General features: G+C 33.5%; 1 protein-coding gene across 1 annotated transcript in view; it reads left to right on the top strand.

The window, feature by feature from the left end:
- LOC116566999 (serine/threonine-protein kinase TNNI3K-like) overlaps positions 1 to 21387 on the top strand; it is a 315363-nt gene that overhangs the window by 26050 nt on the left and 267926 nt on the right. The window contains exon 7 of the mRNA XM_032301742.1: positions 19028 to 19138. Within this exon, the coding sequence (XP_032157633.1) occupies positions 19028 to 19138 (111 nt within the window). The remainder of the gene's footprint in view (positions 1 to 19027; positions 19139 to 21387) is intronic.

The raw sequence follows: 21387 nt of genomic DNA, 5'->3' as shown, positions 1-21387 counted from the left end.
AAAAGTGGATTGGAAAAACTGGGATATTCAGTATTGGGATAGATCCTGGAAATTGTCATAAATATAAATGTATAGGATATATAAAATAAATATAAACTGTTTCTTCTCTAATCATAATACTTTAATATATAATTTTACTTACTCTATACTTATGAGTTAAGTATTATACTAGGTTTTATATACATTATTTCTTTAACTATTAATATAACTTAGTAATACGCATAATAGCATTTTTTTAAAGAAAAGGAAACTGAAGGTTAAAGTTACATATCTAGTAAAGGTCAGAATAGTGATTGGGATCAAGTGCAGTTGGCTCATACTCTCAGACTCTCGTTATATTGCATATTTTGTTCTTTCTTAATTTTATATGAATCTGTGACAGGATTTTATTTTTATTTCAGTTTTGTTTATGCAGGAGTTGGGAGGGGGGGCAGCTGTTGCTCATATCAGGATCACTTCTCACTAGGTTCCCTCCCCAATCCTTTAGAGTTTATCATGGTGAGGGGAAAGAAGCCATATTCTCCCATGATTCAGATTCACATATTCCTGTGATTCATAGTGCAGATGCTCTAATAGTCATCCTTTTTTGAGCCCACCCAATGCCTAGTCATTTTTTTCCTGTGAGAAAGTGTCAGTTATGTGCTAACTTGTTTTTAATACCTCCTAATCATCCTGTGAAACTTGAATTGAGGCTGAGTTCAGGATATGGTAAGCAGAGTCTGATCTGGTTTTTCTGCTGACTAGCAGGAGATGAAAGTAGAAAAGCTCCAAAGAATAAGAAGCAACTTAAGGCAGTATATGAAGCCATGAATTCTGAATCTGACTGGGGGGTTCCCTTCTATATTAGTTTGTTTTCCTAATAATATGACACAACCATAGAAATGCATTTTGAATAATTTAGTGCTACAATCTTTACAGAATTTCTTCTACTTCTGTTTATCAAAACTAAATTTCCATATTTAGAATTGCATTTGCTCTATTTCTTCTCTTTTCATATATTTTATGGAAGGATATATGGACTAGATATTTTTTAGCAAGTTTAAACAAATTTAGAGTCTTAGGACATAAGGTAGGCAAAGATTTTGAAAAGGCTATAATAGAGTGCATGATTATTCTACTTATTCCTTAATAAAGGCAAAAACAAATTAATTTTACAATTTCCTTTAAAACACATTCATACTACCATTCATTTTACCATTCATTCTACCATTCATACTACCACTGCATTAAATCTAGTTCTAATTATCCATTCCCTAACCTGCCTAAGAAAAAGAAAATCCACTTACATCATCACAATACAATGATCAAAATCAGAAAATTTAATATTGATGCAATACTATAATCTATAGTCCAGATTCAAATTTGATTAGTTATCTTATTAGTGTCATTTATAAAAAGTTGTTTATATTTTTCTTGTTTAGAATTGATTCCAGAATCATTCATTTTTAGTTTTCTTGTCTCAGAATCTCTTTTATCTGAAAGAAATTTCCTTGCCTTTATTTCCTTTCCTTTCCTTTCCTACCTTGATTTTAATATTTTAGTTCACACAGAACAGTTAGTTACTTATGTATATTTATTTGGATTTTTATAAATATTTCAAGTGAACTTTATTTTTTCTTACCACTCACAAAATGCATAATCTGATTTTCACATCTTTTTATTGATCACATCAGCAGCTCATTTAATCATATACCCTGGCATGCTGGATCCAACTAAGAGCTGGGTAATTTTTACCAGTAGGGCAACTCTGCTTTCATTAATAATAATGGAACAGGTGTTCTGTTTTTTAATTCCATGTAGCTGGTTAACACTCATCTTATTTGTTTTGTTTGTTTTTTATTTGTTTTTGTTTAGTTTTTTTTTAAATAAGGGCTAGATTTATTGAGGTATAACTTATGTACAATAAAATTCACAATTTTAAGTGGGCAATTTGATGACTTTTAAAAATGTATATAGTCATGTACTGTCATCACAGTCATGATATAGGACTTTTTATCATATAAAAAATTTCCTTCATACCCTCTCTGTAGTTGATTTCTTCCTTTATCCCCCTGACCTCTGGAAAACATACATGTTTTCAATCAGTATAATTTTTCGCTTTCTAGAATTTACCTAAATGCAGTTCATTCAGTATGTTTTCTTTTATATATGGTTTCTGTCACTTAGCATAATAGTATTGTTGTATGTTCAGTAATTCATTTATTTTATGGTGGATCTATATTCCTTTCAATGTATATAGTACCATTTGTTCAACAATTTACTTGTTATGGACAGATGACTTTTTTCCATATTTTGACTGTTATAAAGCTGCTATTAATATTCATGTGCAGATCTTTTTTGAGTGTTTGTCTTTATTTCTCTTGGGAAATATGTAGGAATGTAATTGGTGGATCACATCATAAGTGCATGTTTATTTTATAAGAAATGCCAAGCCCTTTACCAAGTCGGTTCTATCATCTTCCATTTCCATTAGCAATGTGTTTGTTTCTAATGATTATGTTATACAGTCATGCCAACACTTGTCAATATTTTTTATTTTAACATTTCTATTGGATATATATTAATATATGGCTTAATTTGCATTTCTGTGGTGGCTACTGAAGTTGAATAGATTTTTATTTGCTTATTTATCACTTTTTTTTTTTGCTGTAGTGTCTTTTCAAATCTTTATCCCATTTTTAAATTTGGTTTATTGGGGACGCCTGGGTGGCTCAGTGGGTTAAGCCACTGTCTTCGGCTCAGGTCATGATCCCAGGGTCCTGGGATCGAGCCCCAAATCAGGCTCTCTGCTCAGCAGGGAGCCTGCTTCCTCCTCTCTCTCTGCCTGCCTCTCTGCCTGCTTGTCATCTTTCTCTGTCAAATAAATAAATAAAATCTTTAAAAAAAAATTTGGTTTATTGTTTTCCTGAATTATAAGAAAAGATGTGTTTTATGTATTTGGATATGGGTCCTTTGTTGGATATACATTTTGCAAAATTTTCCCATCTGTGGCTTGCCTTTTCATTTTCTTATGGCAAAACTTAATCGCTTTATTTCTTAACTGATTAGTGATTACATTATAGATCTTCAATAAACACATGCACTATTAATATCAGACTATTTCACTTTAAACATAACCATCCATAGTATGATTCCACCTTATCTTCACTCTTTATACTATTGTTGTCTTATACATTATATTTATATATGTTATAAATTCCAATATATTGTTAGAATTTTTGTGATAAATACTTCATATCCTTTAGAGAAAATATATTTAATTTTTAGCACATTGGTTATAATAAATCTATGTATGATTTTCTCTGTACAGTGCTTTTTAGAGTCCATTGAGCTTCATAAATCTGTAAGTTTATGCTTTCATCAATTTCAGAAATTTTTATCATTATTTTTTCAAACATGTATGTTAGAATGTTTGGTAATCTTCCACACTCTGTTTGTTTTCTTCTATATTTTTTCTCTCTGTTTTTAAATTTTGATTATTTCTAATTACTTGAATTCAAGTTCAAAAATGATTCCTCTGCGATCTCCCCTCTGATGATAATCTATTGAGAGTTATTCATTTCAGATACCATATTTTTCAGGTTTAGGATTTACCTTGATGTTAAAATATAATTTCAATTTCTTTTCTATGTTTACCCATCTGTTCCTTTGCTTTTCCATATTTTCCTTTAAATTCTTGAATCTGTCATTAATGACTGTTTTAAATTCCTTATCTGTTGTCTCTAATATCTGGATTACCCCATTGTTTATTTCTATTGAATGTTTTTTCTCTTGACTGTATATTACATTTTCCAGTTTTTTCATATTTTTAAATTTTTTATTGGATGTTAGACTTTATGTGTTATTTGTTACAATAAATCATCATGTTATCTTCCTTTAAAGATGTTGAGTTTTGTTTTGTTTTGTTTTTGGAAGGCAGTTACATTTCACCTAGTCAATTTTGATTTGATTTTTTGTGAGGTTGGGTCTATTTGAGTTTCAGACTTAGCCTAAAAGCATACCTCCTACTTTAGGATGTGGTCCTTACTCCTGAATATGGTTCTTACTCCAAAGGTGTGGATTTTTTATCTTACCTGATTGCCCAAGTCACTTAGTAAAGTCTCCATTAGGTTTCTGGAACTCCAAAATTTCCCATTACTCCATGATCTCTTCCATAATTACCATATACTTTCCAGCCATAAATCAGTGATCTTATCTACTAAAGAGTGTCTCTGTTTCTGCACAGTTCAACTCAAAAATCCATAGTGAATCTCTGTGCAGATGTCTATAGTCCTCTCTTTGTGTAGCTGCTTCTTCTGCTATAATTACCCTGTTAACAAATTGCAGTCATTTTATAATCCCAGAAACTTAATCTCGATTGTTAACTCATTATGATTGCCCTTTCACTTTCTCTTCTGTGACAGAGAAATATCTCAGGCAGAAAGTGAGAGCACTCATGGAATATTGTGGAGGCTTACCTTATGTCTTTCCCTTCTTCCAAAGATCACAGTCTTTTGTTCATATTCTTCAGTGACTTAAAACAGTTGTGTCATGTATTTTGTTCCATCTTATGTATTTTACTTGTCAGTGGGGGAAATCTGTACATGTTATTTAGTCTTGCCCCCATCTATTTTTAGATTACTTCCAAAATGATCTGCATAAGGCACAAATCTGTAATGTCAATGTTCTGTTTAAAAATTACTGTTGTTATTCCTTACCTGCATAATAAAATTCAGGCTCCTAAATAAAATATTCAAAATCCCTTAATTCACAACTTTGCTGGAATCACTTTTCAGGCTTTCTTATGGTCACTGCTCTTTCAACTCTAATGGTTTTCAAATTTAATATGCATAAGAATTATATGGTAACTACATGTTTAAAATGGATATTTCTCTCCACATCTCACTTCAATCAAATTTTGTACATACAGAATATGCTGGGAACCTAAAATTTTAACAAACAACCTAGGCAATTTTGATGTAAGCAGTTTTTTGATGTAAACTAAATGATAAGGATCATTGTTCAAGTCTTGCAACTCAAATTGTGGTAAGAAGACCAGAATCTCCTGCCTCAAATGAGAGATTTTTAGAAATGCAGAACCTCATTCCCTATCCTACCTCTAACCAAGAATGAGTTTTTGTTTTTTGTTCTTAATCCCAGCTGACAGTTTTACATACTAAAGTTTGTAAAGCACTGTTCTAGATTACTTCATTCTTTAGGACAAGCATTTTGCATACCCCAGTGTTTTTATTCTTATTATTTCTTCTGCTTAAATATATTTTGATTTCTTTACTTCTTAAGAGATTATTACATATTTGAAACCAAGATAAATTGAGCTCCCTCAAGGCTTCTTGAACTCCCAAGCAGATTTTATTGTACTCTCTTTGGGGTTTCAATTACAAATTCACATTGTTTTATATTACAGCACTTACAGTTATTTATTTGGGTACTTCATATGTTTTGTGAACTTGTAACATTGGGAGTAAGTCTTTTTCTTTAATTACTTAGTGTATAAGGACCTATAAAAGATCCTTGATAAATAGTCTTGAGAAATTAATGAGTATCCAAGCATTAGCACAAATAATACTTGATATTGATTGATATAATATAAAGACTGTCAGCTTAGAAGCTAGACTATTTATTTCCATATCTCAGTACTGAGACTTACTAACTATGCATCTTTAAACAAATTGCTCTCTCCCTCAGTCTCTGAAATGGAGGAAATAGAATAGCATATTTTATTGAGTGGTTTATAGTTTTAAAAAGGACAAACCATGCACAGTACTTAGTGAAATACCTAGCATGTAGCATGTATTTGGTTAAAAGTTAATTATCATTGTTGAACTTTCATTTCAAACAAATATTTATTGAAGAATTAATGTTCAGCCATTTAAAAAAAAGATCTTATTTACTTATTTATTAATTGGTTGATTTGAGAGAGAGAGAGAGAGAGAGCACACACATGCCAGCCCATGAGCATGGGGGCACAAGGGGAAGGAGAGGAAGAGACAGAATCCCAAGCAGATTCCATGCTGAGCACATAGCCCAACACAGCGCTTATCTTACAACCTGAGATCATAACCTGATCCAAAACCGAGTCAGAAGCTTAACGGACTGAACACTCAGGTTCCCCTAATGTTCAGCCATTTTATACCAAAAACAAACAAAAAGGATCACATCTTCTGGATTATAACATTCTAAAGAGATGAGAATATGTAATCCTAAAAACATCAAAGTAGTGAAGTCTACACTTAGATCAATGGATTCCAAGATTTTTATTATATGCTACATAAAATTATCTCCCTAAATGCATATATTTGTTCAAAATCATAATTATTAAAAAAATTATCAACAAATATTTCTAAGCAAAAATACACTCTCTGGCAGAGAGTGTTAAAATTTGTTGTTATAAATCAATATTTCATATATCCTCTTTGATAATATTAAAATATTTTTACAAACTTATTTTCAAATATGATTAACTATTCATTAATTTTATCTGGAAATTTGGCTTATAAAAATCTCAAATTACTAGAAAGAAAATGCCAGCTCTGCTATTTTCCTTCCCTTCTTCTTATATTAATGATATACATTTCTTCTGTGATTTTTCCTACAGGAATCTTTTAAAAATAATCTGACAATTTTTTAGAAATAAATTCAGTTAAAATTAGATATTAAAATCTATAAAGCCACTAAATTTAGCACACATGAGCAATAATGCATCTGTAGTTACTAAATGCTAAAGAAAAAAGTGAGAAGTAACTCTCAACTTCTCTCCATTTGGAATTATAAGTATTTATTTACCATACTTTGGGTATCATATATGACACATAACTAACTGATCCATTAACTGAGACCACCAGTACAAATTTTTGTGTGAAATATTAGTAAAATTTAATTTTTTTATAAATAAAGACAAATAGAATTTCTGATATTTTCTTTTTGTATTATTGAACACCAGGAAATGGAAGAAGGGTCAACAGAGATGATGAGATAAAAAAGTTCAAAAGCAAAGTTAGAGGTCTTACTTTGAGTACAGATACTCAGTCTAAGAGTGTTCTCTTTTTTCTTTCCTGTTTTCCAAATTTCAACAAAGTCAAGTATTCCTGTCACACCAACCTTTAATAAGTGATATCTTTTGCAGAGGTAAATTCAGAATTGTTTCAACAAGAGGAATGTAGGTGTGAACTTTCATGAGCAGTTATTTTTATACTGATTAATGGATCCTTTCATTGGAGATGTCTGTGATGCATGAGGCAGCTCTAGTCCATTAAACTTTAATGCCTGGAACTAAATATGTTTTATACTGAAGCTCTGTATACTCTCTTGCCCTAAAAGAAACCTTAATACTCTTTGAAGACTACAAAACTGCTTTTTTACCTTTTTACTTACTTGCACAAATAAGCTATAATAATTACTGGGCTGGGTAACTTGCATTGTAAAGATACTTAAGTAAGCACATTATTAAAATACATTCTTACATGTGCCTTTTTCCAGCCCGAGAAACCCAATCGTCATTCCAAACCAAGGTCTGGTCTTCCTTACAGCTTGAAGTGACATTTCAGGGACTATTAGACTCTTTGAGCTAGATAGGGTATTATAGAAAATAATTTAGCCCAGGTATGACATCTTGCAGGTGAAGGTAATGAGGTATTTCATGATTAAACATATTTGGAGATAAAATGGACTAAGATGTAAGATGAATGTTCTCACAGGTCAATCTTGGGAATGGCATTAATATTAATATATGAAATTATACTTGTAAGAATCTTGAGTTTACAAACATTATACATACATTATACAATTTGATCCTGTTGCAACCCTATAAATGGATACATCAGATATTAGATTCCCTTTTTACAGGTGAAGAACACATGGTCAGGGCTTACACATGAAAGACAAAAAATTGAGAGTAGAATATTAGGGGTGAAGGGTGACATTTTGTATTGAGAAAAGCATATGACTTAAAATCAGAAAGTCTAAGTTCAAATCCCAGTTTAGCTTTTATTTAAAAACATATTTGATGATGTGTTATGCCAGTTGAGTTCTCAAAAAGCAGGGTCTGAAAGGGATTTTGGAGTACAGGAGATTTATTTTTAAGTGACACCTGTGAAAGGGAAGGAAGGCAGTAGAATAGTCTGGGTAAGATGTCAGACCACAGTGCAGACTTACTAAAATCTTTACCAGCCCAATAGGAACTCCAGAGCAAAAATTGTCTATTATAGGACTAATGCTTGAGTGGCAATGGCTGGTTCTTTTACCAGTGATGGTTCTTTTACCATCAGCTTTCCCAGTCAAGGACTGGGGACCATGTTGGAAAGATCTCACCTCTACTGCTCCAGTGGATCCTTGAAAGAGCTAGCTAAGGGATGCTGCCAGCTAACCACATTCCCAGCACACTCTTCTTGAAGGGAAGTCTGAATAGCATATCTCTACATCTGCCAAACAATTGGAAATTCTCAGTATTTTATACCAAATGAAAAAGGGAAATTATTTTTCTCTATATGTAGTATAGCTCAATTGTGTAGATAATAATTAATAACAAAAATTATGTCAAGCATTATGCAAAATGCATTACATTATTTGATTTAATCCTCACAACAACTCTGAGATTAGTACTGTTATGATCTCCATTATAGGAAAAAAAAAAATGGCTTAAGAAGTTAGGGAACATGTCTCAAATGTAGGAAGTGGCCATTATATGCAAACACAAGTTTACTTTGCTGTGCTAGTCTGTGCTCTATCTAGTTTCATGAAGGTCCATACCTGAGAAAAAGAATGGAAGGAAATGTGCATAAATGATAATAGTGATTATATGGTGGTACTACAGGTTATAAATTGCTATTTATTCTTTTACTCTATTTTCTACATTTTCTGCCATGACATATTCTAGTTGTCTGTTGAAGCATAACAAATCACCCCAAACTTAGTCCTCTAATACAACAGTTATTTTATTATTCTTATGAATTCTCAGTTCAAGAATTCTGACAAGACACAGCAGGGATGGCTTGATTCTGCTCAATGGTATTTAGGGCCTCAGCTGAGAAGACATAAATGACTGGGATACTTCATAAACCAGGGAACTGGAATCCCCTGAAGGCTTCACATATCTGGTACTTGGGCTGGAATGACTGTAAGCCTGGCTGTAGCTGGGTCATTTAACTGGAAAGTTTGTAAATGATATGCAGCTTTTCTGTGAAACCTGGGACTCGTTATAGCCTGGCTGCCTCAAGGTAGTTAGACTTCTTACATGGTAGCTAATAGCTTCAAGAGTAAGTTTTCCAGAAAATAGAAGGAATATATGTTGCTTTTTATGACCTAGCCTTAGAGGAAACATAGTTTACTTCTACCACATTCTTTTGGTCAGAACACATCTATTTGAGAAGATTATAAATGAATTAGTGCCATGTTTTATAACCTCCAGAGGACATGTTTCCATAATCAGAAGAATGTAAATTTTAGACATTAAAAATTCCCAGTTTATTTTTTACTCTGAAATAAATTTAGCAAAACATACAAACAAACAAATAACCTGAGCAAGTGTTTGTTTGTGTGTGTGTATGTGTATTTAACTTATGAGATTTGGTGGTAGAGAATCTAAGCTCTCTGACAGTAATGGGTACTCATCTTGGCTTTATCTGTAGTAACAATCACAGAGCTAACAACAGGTAGGATATTAGATGCTGTGTTACAGTTTTATGCATAGAAGAAAATCGGACTTGCTAACATTACAAAAAGATTTTACCCATTTACATAAATCTTTAATGGTCTATTGTATCACAAATCCACTTTATCAAGGATTTGCTGGACAGATTTGTCCAAGCCTTACTCAACCACACATGGATTTTCTTTTGTTTAAAAATAAATAGCATACAAGAATTCCTGGGTGGCACAGTTGGTTAAACATTGGACTCTTGGACTCTTGGTTGGACACTTGGTTTTGTCTGAGGTCATGCTCTCAAGGTCATAAAATCAAGCCCCACCTCTGGCTCTGCACAAGTCAGAGTCTGCTTAAGACTCTCTCCCTCTCCGTCTGCCCTTTGCTCCACAACTCATCTCTCATAAATATATAAATCTTTAAAACTGTTCAACAAGAAGATCTAAAAATTTTAAATATCTATGCCCCTAACATGGGAGCAGCCAACTGTATAAACAAATTAATAGCAAAATCAAAAAACCACAACGACCATAATACAATAATAGTAGGTGATTTTAACACCCCCTGACTGAAATGGACAGATCATCTAAGCAAAAGATCCACAAGGAAATAAAGTTCTTAAATGACACACTGGACCAGATGGATATCACAGATATATTCAGAACATTCCATCCCAAAACAACAGAATGCACATTCTTCTCTAGTGCACATGGAACTTTCTCCAGAATAGATCACACTCTGGGTCACAGATCAGGTCTCAACAAGTTCCAAAAGACTGAGATCATTCCCTGCATATTTTCAGACCACAATGCTCTGAAGCTAGAACTCAATCACAAGAGGAAATTAAAGAAGAATTGAAAAAAAAATTCATGGAAACAAATGAAATGAAAACACAACTGTTCAAAATCTGTGGGACACAGCAAAGGCAGTCCTAAGAGGAAAAAATATAGCCATACAAGACTTTCTCAAGAAACAAGAAAGGTCTCAAGTACACAACCTAACCCTACACCAAATGGAGCTAGAAAAAGAACAGCAAAGAAAGCCTGACCCCAGCAGGAGAAGAGAAATAATAAAGATCAGAGCAGAAATCAATGAAATAGAAACCAAGAGAAGAGTAGAACAAATCAACAAAACTAGGAGCTGGTTCTTTGAAAGAATTAATAAGATTGATAAACCCCTGTGGCCAGACTTACCAAAAAGAAAAAAGAAAGGACGCAAGTAAATAATATCATGAATGAAAGAGGAGAGATCACAACCAACACCAAAGAAATACTAACAATTATTAAAACATACTATGAGCAACTCTACACCACCAAATTTGACAATCCGGAAGAAATGGATGCATTCCTAGAGACATATAAACTACCACAACTGAACCAGGAAGAAATAGAAAACCTGAACAGACCCATAACCAGTAAGGAGATTGAAACAGTCATCAAAAATCTCCAAACAAACAAAAGCCCAGGGCCAGACAGCTTTCCAGGGAAATTCTACTAAACACTTAAAGAAGAATTAATTCCTATTCTCCTGAAACTACTCCAAAAAATAGAAATGGAAGGAAAATTTCCAAACTCATTTTATGAGGCCAGCATCACCTTGATCCCAAAACCAGACAAAGACCCCATCAAAAAAGAGAATTGCAGACCAATATCCTTGATGAACACAAATGCGAAAATTCTCACCAAAATACTAGCCAATAGGATCCAACAGTACATAAAATGGATTACTCACCATGACCAAGTGGGATTTATTCCAGGTCTGCGAGGTTGGTTCAACATCTGCAAATCAATCAATGTGATAAAATACATTAATAAAAGAAAGAACAAGAACCATATGATACTCTAAATAGATGCTGAAAAAGCATTTGACAAAGTACAGCACCCCTTCCTCCTCAAAACTCTTCAAAGTGTAGGGATAGAGGGCACATACCTCAATATTATCAAAGCCATCAATGAAAAACCCACCGCAAATATCATTCTCAATGTAGAAAAACTGAGAGCTTTTCTGCTAAGGTCAGGAACACAGCAGGGATGTCCATCATCACCACTGCTATTCAACACAGTACTAGAAGTCCTAGTCTCAGCAATCAGACAACAAAAAGAAATTAAAGACATCCAAATCAGCAAAGAAGAACACAAAATACTCCACTCCAAATCTAATAGAACTTGTACAGGAATTCAGTAGGGTGTCAGCATATAAAATCAATGCACAGAAATCAGTTGCATTTCTCTACACCAACAACAAGACAGAAGAAAGAGAAATTAAGGGGTCAATCCCATTTACAATTGCACCCAAAACTCTAAGATACCTAGGAATAAACCTAACCAAAGAGGCTAAGAATCTATACTCAGAAAACTATAAAGTACCCATGAAAGAATTTGAGGAAGACACAAAGAAATGGAAAAATGTTCCATGCTCATGGATTGGAAGAACAAATATTGTGAAAATGTATATGCTACCTAAAGAAATCTACACCTTTAATGTAATCCCTATCAAAATCCCAACCATTTTTTTTCAAAGAAATGGAACAAATAATCCTAAAATTTATATGGAACCAGAAAAGACCTCGAATATCCAAAGGAATATTGAAAAAGAAAGCTAAAGTTGGAGACATCACAGTTCCGGACTTCAAGCTCTATTACAAAGCTGTCATCATCAAGACAGTATGATACTGGCACAAAAACAGACACACAGATCAATGGAACAGAATAGAGAGCCCAGAAATGGACCCTCAACTCTATGGTCAACTAATCTTCGACAAAGCAGGAAAGAATGTCCAATGGGAAAAAAACAGCCTCTTCAATAAATGGTGTTGGGAAAATTGGACAGCAACATGCAGAAAAATGAAATTGGACCATTTCCTTACACCACACACGAAAATAGACTCGAAAATGAATGAAGGACCTCAATGTGAGACAGGAATCTATCAAAATCCTTGAGGAGAATACAGGCAGCAACCTCTTCAACCTCAGCTGCAGCAACTTCTTCCCAGAAACATCACCAAAGGCAAGGGAAGCAAGGGCAAAAATGAACTATTGGGACTTCACCAAGATCAAAAGCTTTTGCACGGCATAGGAAACAGTCAACAAAACCAAAAGACACCTGACAGAATGGGAGAAGATATTGGCAAACGCCATATCAGATAAGGGAATAGTTTCCAAAAGCTCTAAATAACTTATCAAACTCAACACCCAAAGCACAAATAATCCAATCAAGAAATGGGTAGAGGACATGAGAAGATATTCTGCAAAGAAGACATCCAGATGGCCAACAGACACATGAAAAATGCTCCACATCACTCAGAATCAGGGAAATACAAATCAAAACCTCAATGAGATACCACTTCACATCAGTCAGAATGGCTCAAATTAACAAGTCAGGAAATAACAGATGCTGGCGAGGATGCAGAGAAAGGGGAACCCTCCTACACTGTTGGTGGGAATGCAAGCTAGAGCACCCACTCTGGAAAACAGCATGGAAGTTCCTCAAAAAGTTGAAATAGAGCTACCTTATGATCCAGCAAGTGCACTACTGGGTATTTACCCTAAAGATACAAACATAGTGATCCAAAGGGGCACGTGCCCCCAAATGTTTATAGCAGCAATGTCCACAATAGCCAAAGTATGGAAAGAACCTAGATGTCCATCAACAGATGAATATATATATAATGCAGCCACCAAAAGAAATGAAATCTTGCCATTTGCAATGACGCATATGCAACTAGAGGGTATTATGCTGAGTGAAATCAGTCAATCAGAGAATGACAATTATCATATGGTCTCCCTGATATGAGAAATTTGAGAGGCAGAGTGGGGGTTTTGGGGGGTAGGGAAGGCAAAAAATAAAACAAGATGGGACTGGAAGGGAGACAAACCATAAGAGACTCAATCTCACAAAACAAACTGAGGGTTGCTGGGGGGGCTATGGAGAAGGTCGTTGCATCATGGACATTGAGGAGGGTATGTGCTATGGTGAGTGCTGTGAAGTGCTGATGATTCATAGACCTGTACCCCTGGGGCAAATAATACATTATATTTTAATTAAAATAATTAATTTATACAAGAGAAAATCTCTTCTGAAAAATAAAACATTTTACTTCTTCCTTTCCAATTTAGATGTTTTTATTTCTTTATCTTGCCTATTCCAGCTAGAACTTCCAGTACTACATTGAATAAGAGTGGTGAAGGTGGCATCCTTCTCTTATTGCTGGTATTATAGGAAAATTTTTCAAAATTTCAAAATTGAGGTTGATGTTAGCTATAAATTTGTTATGCATGGACTTTATATGTTTAAATGTATTTCTTCTATATCCAAATTGTTAAGTTTTTATAATAAAATGATGTTGAATTTGTAAAAAATATCTTTAAAAGTAACTAATTAATTAATATTATACACATTAATGCATAACAGAGGCTTATTCATCCCACACTTTAGAAGGCTGCTGTGTGTTCCATTGAATACTTATGGTGTAAATTTGGCTAGATACTGCATAAGGGAAAACCTGTCAGTTCTCCAGAAGGCTATTCCCTATCCAATTCTTCAGGGTTGTTCTTTTAAAAAATTTGCCCTTAAATACTTGTTATATATTATAGAGTCCAAACAATTAGGAAGTTCAGCTTTGTCATATTTAAAATTTATCTATGTTATTTTATATGAATGTCTGCACCATATTGCTGACTTTTAAAATTATTCCATTAGAACTCAATACTTCAGTGGAGCAAGGGAAAAATATTTGGGGCTCATCATTTAAATGCAACAAAATACTGCAAAAGTACATCCTCTCTTTGATATTGGAACTAAGGAAAGATCAACTAAAGCACAATGGATCTTCCAATGTGAAGCATGATCTTTGGAGGTGAACAGACCAGAATTTATGTCTAGCTCCAACACTTCCAATCTCCTTAAGTTTCTACAAGTACTTTAAAATCTTTGAGTCTGACTACTATCAGCCATGGTAAGGGTAATAGTATTTTTCTTAGAGGTAAGTTGTGAATCTGGAATAGATGATGTCAGTAAAACATTTTATATGGCATTTAGTCCATAGTAAACAATTTTTAAGAAGCAATGCTTGTTTTGTTACGTTCTCTTTAGCATAGCTTGGGAAGGTAAAAGTTCTATCTTTATACTACCTAGTAAAAAATAATTTTAGGTCAATCGAAGGTCAATTTTAGAAATCTAAACAAGATATGAAAGAATAGTACTTCAGACTGACCTCACCATTTGACTATTCTGAAGAAATCATGACATACTTCCTCTTACATTCCACAAATTTTGGCCAAGTAAGAAAAAATATAGATAGTTGAGAAAAGGATGGATGTGCATTACTAGAATCTGTCTGATAAGTATTTCATATATTCCATTGTTTTATGTGTAATTATTTTAACATAGCCTAGTACAGAACTCATCATAAGGTAGACATTCATTAATAGATATTTGTCAATAGAGTATCCATCTCTCTGTGGATTTTACAAGTTCTTCATATATTAAATATACAAACCACTTGTAAGTGTTATATATTGTCAATAGTTCTCCAATTTGTCATTTATCTTATTGTACTTTTAATACTTTTATTTGATTAAGTTTATCATGTTTTTCTTCTATTTTAAAAAGCGATTTTGTGCTTACAAAGACTTTCTCCATTTCCCTGAATTTAAATGCCTACCCATCTGCAGGAGAAAATGTTTTAAGGTGATATCTTTTTATTTACCTCAGAGGCTTTAGCCCTTAACTGTCTTTAGTCCTCACCATTTAAAAATAATAGTTATTCATGATGTTAGAGTTAATTCCTGTGAATTACTTTTTTTTTTTTTCCTGGATGAAGCAGTACTGATAGACATTTCCTATTTCCAGTAATGCTTCAGAGTTTTCCTATGTTTTAATACTTTGACTAATTCAGGGAGTAACTAATGAAGCTGAGGACATGAAGTTGTAGGGAGAAGGTAAAGGCAAAGGAAAAACAGGAGTTAGATGATGGAGTCAACTCACTTTCTTATTTGGAAGTTTTCACTAAGGACCGAACTGAACCCCAGTCTTCTTTGTCCAATGACAATGAGTTTATTGAGCATTACTTTGCCAGGTACCTTCCAAGTATTCTGAATGTATTTCAAGTACTTTGAATGTATTATCACATCAGTTGTGAATGCATAGTTTGTATGTGTATCACATCAGGACATACAGTTACTTTCCCCTTTATTTATAACCAAGGAACTTAGTATAAAGGAGTTATGCAACTTGCTCCAGTTGACATAGTCATTAGCAGAGCTGGGGTTCTAACTTAGGGAGGTAATTCTAGTACCCACAGTCTTAACCCTAAGGATCTCATGTAAGGATCTCAAACTTCACATGTGAAAAATAAAATATTTTATTTCTACCTCAAAAACCACATCTTCCTGATTCTTCCCTAACTCATTATCATGTCATTCTCCTGCCAGCTATAGTACTTGGGAAAAATTCAAACACCAAATACCCTGACCTACAAGACCCTATAAGATCAGATGTCTTAGACCTCCTCTTGAACACTACTTTTCCTTTCTTTATTTTTAACTTTCTACAACACACTGGCTTTCAAACATACCAAGTTTATTTCCATCTTAGGAAATTATGTGTTTCACACTTAGCTGCTCCTTAATCTTCAGTGGCTATCCTTGAAATTGTGGCTTGGATTTCTTTTTTTTTTGCTATTTACCATTTATCTCAAAGTGTACCTTCTCAGAGAAGTAAAGCTTTCCCTGACTGCTTAATTTAAAGTAGCCATGTTATTATTTGCTAGTTTTCCTTCACAGTCATTGGTACTTTATAATACTGTATATAATATTTTTATATGCTTATTTATTTATTTTTATTTATTTTGGAGAGAAAGCATGTGCCTGGAGGGGGGGAGGGACAGAGGAACAGGGACAGGAGAGAGAGGGGAGAGAGAGAATCCCAAGCAGACTCCCCACTGAATGTGGAGCCTGATGAGGAGCTCAGTCCCAGGACCCTGAGATCATAATCTGAGCCAAAATGAAGACTTGGATGCTCAACTGACTGAGCTACCCACACACTGTCTTGTTTATTTTTTATTTTTTCTCTTTCCTCTGACATATACACAGTAAAAATATAAGTTCCATGAAGGCAGAAATTTAACTGTCTTATTCAGTGCCATGTTCTCCTGCTCAGAACAGTTTCACATGTCATATATGTTCAAGAAGTGTTTGTTAAGTGTATGAAAGGTTTATTGAAAAAGAGAATAATGTCATCAAAACTGTGTATAAAATAATTATTTAGTAGCAGAATGGAGGCTGGACTGCAGTAGGAAAAGGCTTAATCACAGAGACTAGTGAGAAGACTATAAAATGGAGGGTGATGTCAGAAATAAGAAAGTATAGGAAATACTAGTGAATTAGAACCAACAGAATTCTGAAACTGATTGAGTCAAAGGACTCAGTGATATTTAGAGTAAGAAAATGTCATTAATGTGTATAAGAACTAGGAGATGACAAATAACACTGGGAAAATTATGAATGGTATTTACAAGAGCAATTTTTAATTTTTAATTTGAGATGTTATCGATAGGCAGGCTGTATGGAATTTGGGATTTGGACTTAGAGGAATTTGGACTTAAAGTGAAGTTATCTGATTGTGTACAAATTGCCAAAGGTGGCTTTTGGAATGAGAAAGTGTCTTGAGGCTAAGTTCACTTTTTGAAGGCAGACAAAGAGAGGAGGCAAGAAGAAAGAGATCATCGGAATATAGAGAGAAGAAGGACTGACATTGGATTTGGTAAACAAGGTTGCCTTCTGAAACTGAATAGGTGATTTTAGGACAGTGGTGAGTCCTTCTGTCTTAGGTAGAAGATACTAGCATGGCAATTTCTCTCAATAATATAAGGCAAGCACAAAGGGAGAAGAGATGGTATGAGAAAGAGCAAACTTCAATGTGCAAGGAGCATAGTGAACTCAGTTGGGATTTATGTAAGATTTGGGTATACATAGTTAGAGATTACTAAAGAAATGAATCACAGCTGTCAGGAGTTATTATCAGTAACTTTTTATGGAGGCTGAGAAAATGAAGGCAAGGACAGAGATAAAATTAGCTTAGCTTTAGTGGGAAAAAAAAAAGAATGGAGAAAATGCAAGTCTATATCTGAACAGAAGGGGCCAATGGAATGCAGAGTATACAGAGGTAAAATTTAAATACAGAGGTAAATTTAAAATACAGGTATGCAAAGTAGAAAATTTGGAAACTATAACATTAATTTTGCTATTTAGAATTCTTTACCAAAGTTTTTTCACTTTTTTATAACTTCTTTTTTCAGTTACATGTAACAGGTTTAAGAAATCAACTTTTTTTTTTTTTTAATGAGTGGATTTTCTTAACCAACAGTATTTGAAATAATATGTTTATGGATAAGTACAATGGCCTATCTCATGAGGACTTGACTTTCTTGCCACAGAGTGTGTTTGAGACCTATTCAAGTATTAAAGAAGTTGTTGTTTGAATTCTTACTTTACTTAGAGAAAGGGTTAAACATGTAGATCTTTTTTTGTATTCCCTTCCAATTTTGGGCTTTTATGAATATGACCATCCATATCACTCTGACTTATAAAATAAAGTATATAATAGTAATTTTTTGTAGGCTAACTTAGAGAAATATTTACTTTTTATTTTGTTTTTTATTAACCATTTTGAAGGCCCTACCATGTACCAAGTTTAACTAAGTTAATGCATATGAAAGGTTAATTACATAATAAAAATTCAGTGAATGTAAATTGCGATTAATATTGTGAAAAGTTCCCTATCTCTCCAAAGACAGAAATACAATGCAAACAATAGTATGAGGAAAGTAAGCATCTCTTTGACGATTGCATAAATTATTCTAACTCAAAGGCCTAAATTCTACCTCAAACATCTTCGCTGTCAAAATGAGTCAAGTTAGGAAAGACACTACTGATTAATTATGTATAGGTTTATGACACTATGTGTCATTAATTATGTATAGGAGCCATGACACATATGTAGAGAAGAAGCAATTACTGAATTACCAGGAAATAGTCCACTGTAGTCAGTCCAATCATGCAGCTGCAAGAGAAAGCACATTTATTGGAGTGACCTACACATACGATTGAGTTGAGTTTGCAAGAGCCTCACCATAGGTAATGTCCTTTCTATCTTTCATGGTCAAGTGGTAGAGGATTGATTGAAACTGAATAGCCTTGTCATTTGTTCATACATTTCAACCATTTGAGAGCTGCTCTTTGCTGTCTCATGCGTTCTTATGCCAGAAATCACACTTAGGTTTTCTTTGAGCACCTAAACTGGCTGACAGTCAGCGAATCGATATATCCTGTTGCAGAGTGTCCAAACCTGCTATTAGTAGAAAAGTAACACTAAAGATGTGTTTCTTTACAGGGCAGTGCAGAATTGATCACTTCTCTACTTCACAGTGGAGCTGACATACAGCAGGTTGGGTATGGTGGCCTCACTGCCCTTCATATTGCTACAATAGCGGGTCATCTGGAGGTAAGTCTCACCTTGGTCACCTGTGAAAACAGACCTGACTCTTTTGATTCTTGATCTTAACTATTTTCAAAAGGTGCTTTTCAGATTCTAGAAGTTGATTTATTTTTTAGCTACTGAACACATACATTTATTTTGAGGACCAAGTTAAGCTATATAAATGTTCTTTTCATAGTCAGTTCAGGCTGTTTTGTAACAATTTAATCAAACATCAATTAATATAAAGATAGCTGTATACACACAGGCTTTATAGAAGTGATTAAAAGCATAGATTTTGGAGTCAGGCAATCACTTTTTGTGTTTACTTCAAACAAGTTACTGTCATTGCTTTTTTTCGTTTATGAAATATAAATTATAATAGGCTTATTTAATGATTAAATTAGAGAATCTATATAAAACACTTTTCAGATTGTCTCGTGGTTTAATAATGAAATATCATTCATTCACTTATGTATTATTTGATTTATCAAGCATCTGTTGTGCCACAATGTGTTGTTCTAGTTTTGAGGTGAGAGTAGTAAAAAATTAGACAAAACTCCATTTTCTTGGAATTTAGCTGTGGAGAATGAGATAGACAATAAAGAAAAGAAAACATATAATATCAGTTAGTAATATGTACTAGAAAAATAAAACAAGGTAAAATAAAGAGTGAAGAAGTGGACACCATTTAAAATAAACTACATAGTGAAACTATATATAAAATATATGTGATAACACATGCAAAGACCCTGTGACAGAAAAGAATTAGTTGTGTTTCAGGGACACAAGAAGCCAAAGTTATTAGTGTGGTATGAGCTAGAGATAAAGTGGTGAAGATGAGGTCAGGTGGATGTTTACAAACAAGATCACAAAGTGTTTTTAAAGACCATGGGAAAGACTCTGGATCTTATCTTAGATTTAATTACTAAAATATGAATTTCGTACATACAAAGCACTTTGTATTATTTATTTAATCTACTCACAAATCCTCATGAAATAGCTTTTAATGTCACTGCCATTTTGTAGATATAAAATCATGGCTCTTCTATAGCCATTGTCTTTACATATTGTAAAGCCATTGAGGAAAAGAGCCATGTCTGGAATCCTGGTCAGTTTACTCAAAATCCCATGATTTTCACACTGTATGTCATTTGTGATAACAGCAATATCTTTATTATTAAATAGTTATCTATTTCTCCCTTTTAGTCACGTTATAAGTTAAATTGTACTTTCTTCCCTAACACACACACATATATATATATATATATATGCCAACTGTGAGCAAGCAGAGCTACATATAAAATCATACATAAAACCTATAAAATGGGTGTGATCCACCTTCCTTAACAGCATCACTGTAAAGCACTCTTACATTCAATAAATATTAACATATCTCATTGAGAGCAAAATAATTTCCTTCATGCTGACATTTCCACATCTTACTAGGTCTTATTTCTCCCCCTAAATAGACCTTTTTGGTGCGATTCACTGTAAATATAAGTGAATCTGTGTTACATATAAAAGGGGAAATTTCTTTAGAATCACCTAAATACCAGTGTTTTTCAAAAAAGAGAACAACTGAGGCCAGTGATAAAGTAATGGAAGGTAACCATTAAAAAGTGTGGGTGGAAGAATTGTTGAGGTAGGCATTAAGTTCCAGTGAGATATATTCAATCTCTTAATGCTGGCGCGGTTGAGGAAGTGGGGGTGGTATGGCAGAATCCTTTTGTCTACTGCTGAGTTGATTACATTTGTGAGGGATAGAATTACAAGTTTCAAAAGCAAGGTGGTTAAGAGCTTGGTCTCTTCATCTCCTATTCAAATAGCTATTTTCTTGCTTTGTAAATCATGGTGTAGAAGGAAATATAATTCTACCACCCTTAGGGCAAACTTTACCAAAATTATTCCAGATAGGCTGCTACTCTTGTCTTGCCTTTCTTCGTGGATTCTCCAACTTCCTTTTTAGCTGTTGTTAACATTTAGTGACTTTTATTGTCAATCACTGCTGCTGCATAAAGCAGGTGTATATACATTAACCTTTATTCCCTTCTTATCTAATGAACTAATTAAGGTACAAATCAGATAATAAAAGAAAATGATACTCAAAAAACCTACAAGCATCATATTCAAATGCAGAATTTTTATCTTTGATTTATTTTTCCAAAGCTATTAATTGCAATACATATTCACTTTTAATATATTTTCTTTCCCCAATATTCATTTATTCATTTAATAAATATTTTTGAACCTCTACTTTTTCTATTAGCATAATG

This window comes from Mustela erminea, chromosome 10 (assembly GCF_009829155.1).
Source record: "Mustela erminea isolate mMusErm1 chromosome 10, mMusErm1.Pri, whole genome shotgun sequence".
Taxonomy (NCBI): Eukaryota; Metazoa; Chordata; class Mammalia; order Carnivora; family Mustelidae; genus Mustela; species Mustela erminea.
This window is presented reverse-complemented; position numbering and strand designations above follow the sequence as displayed.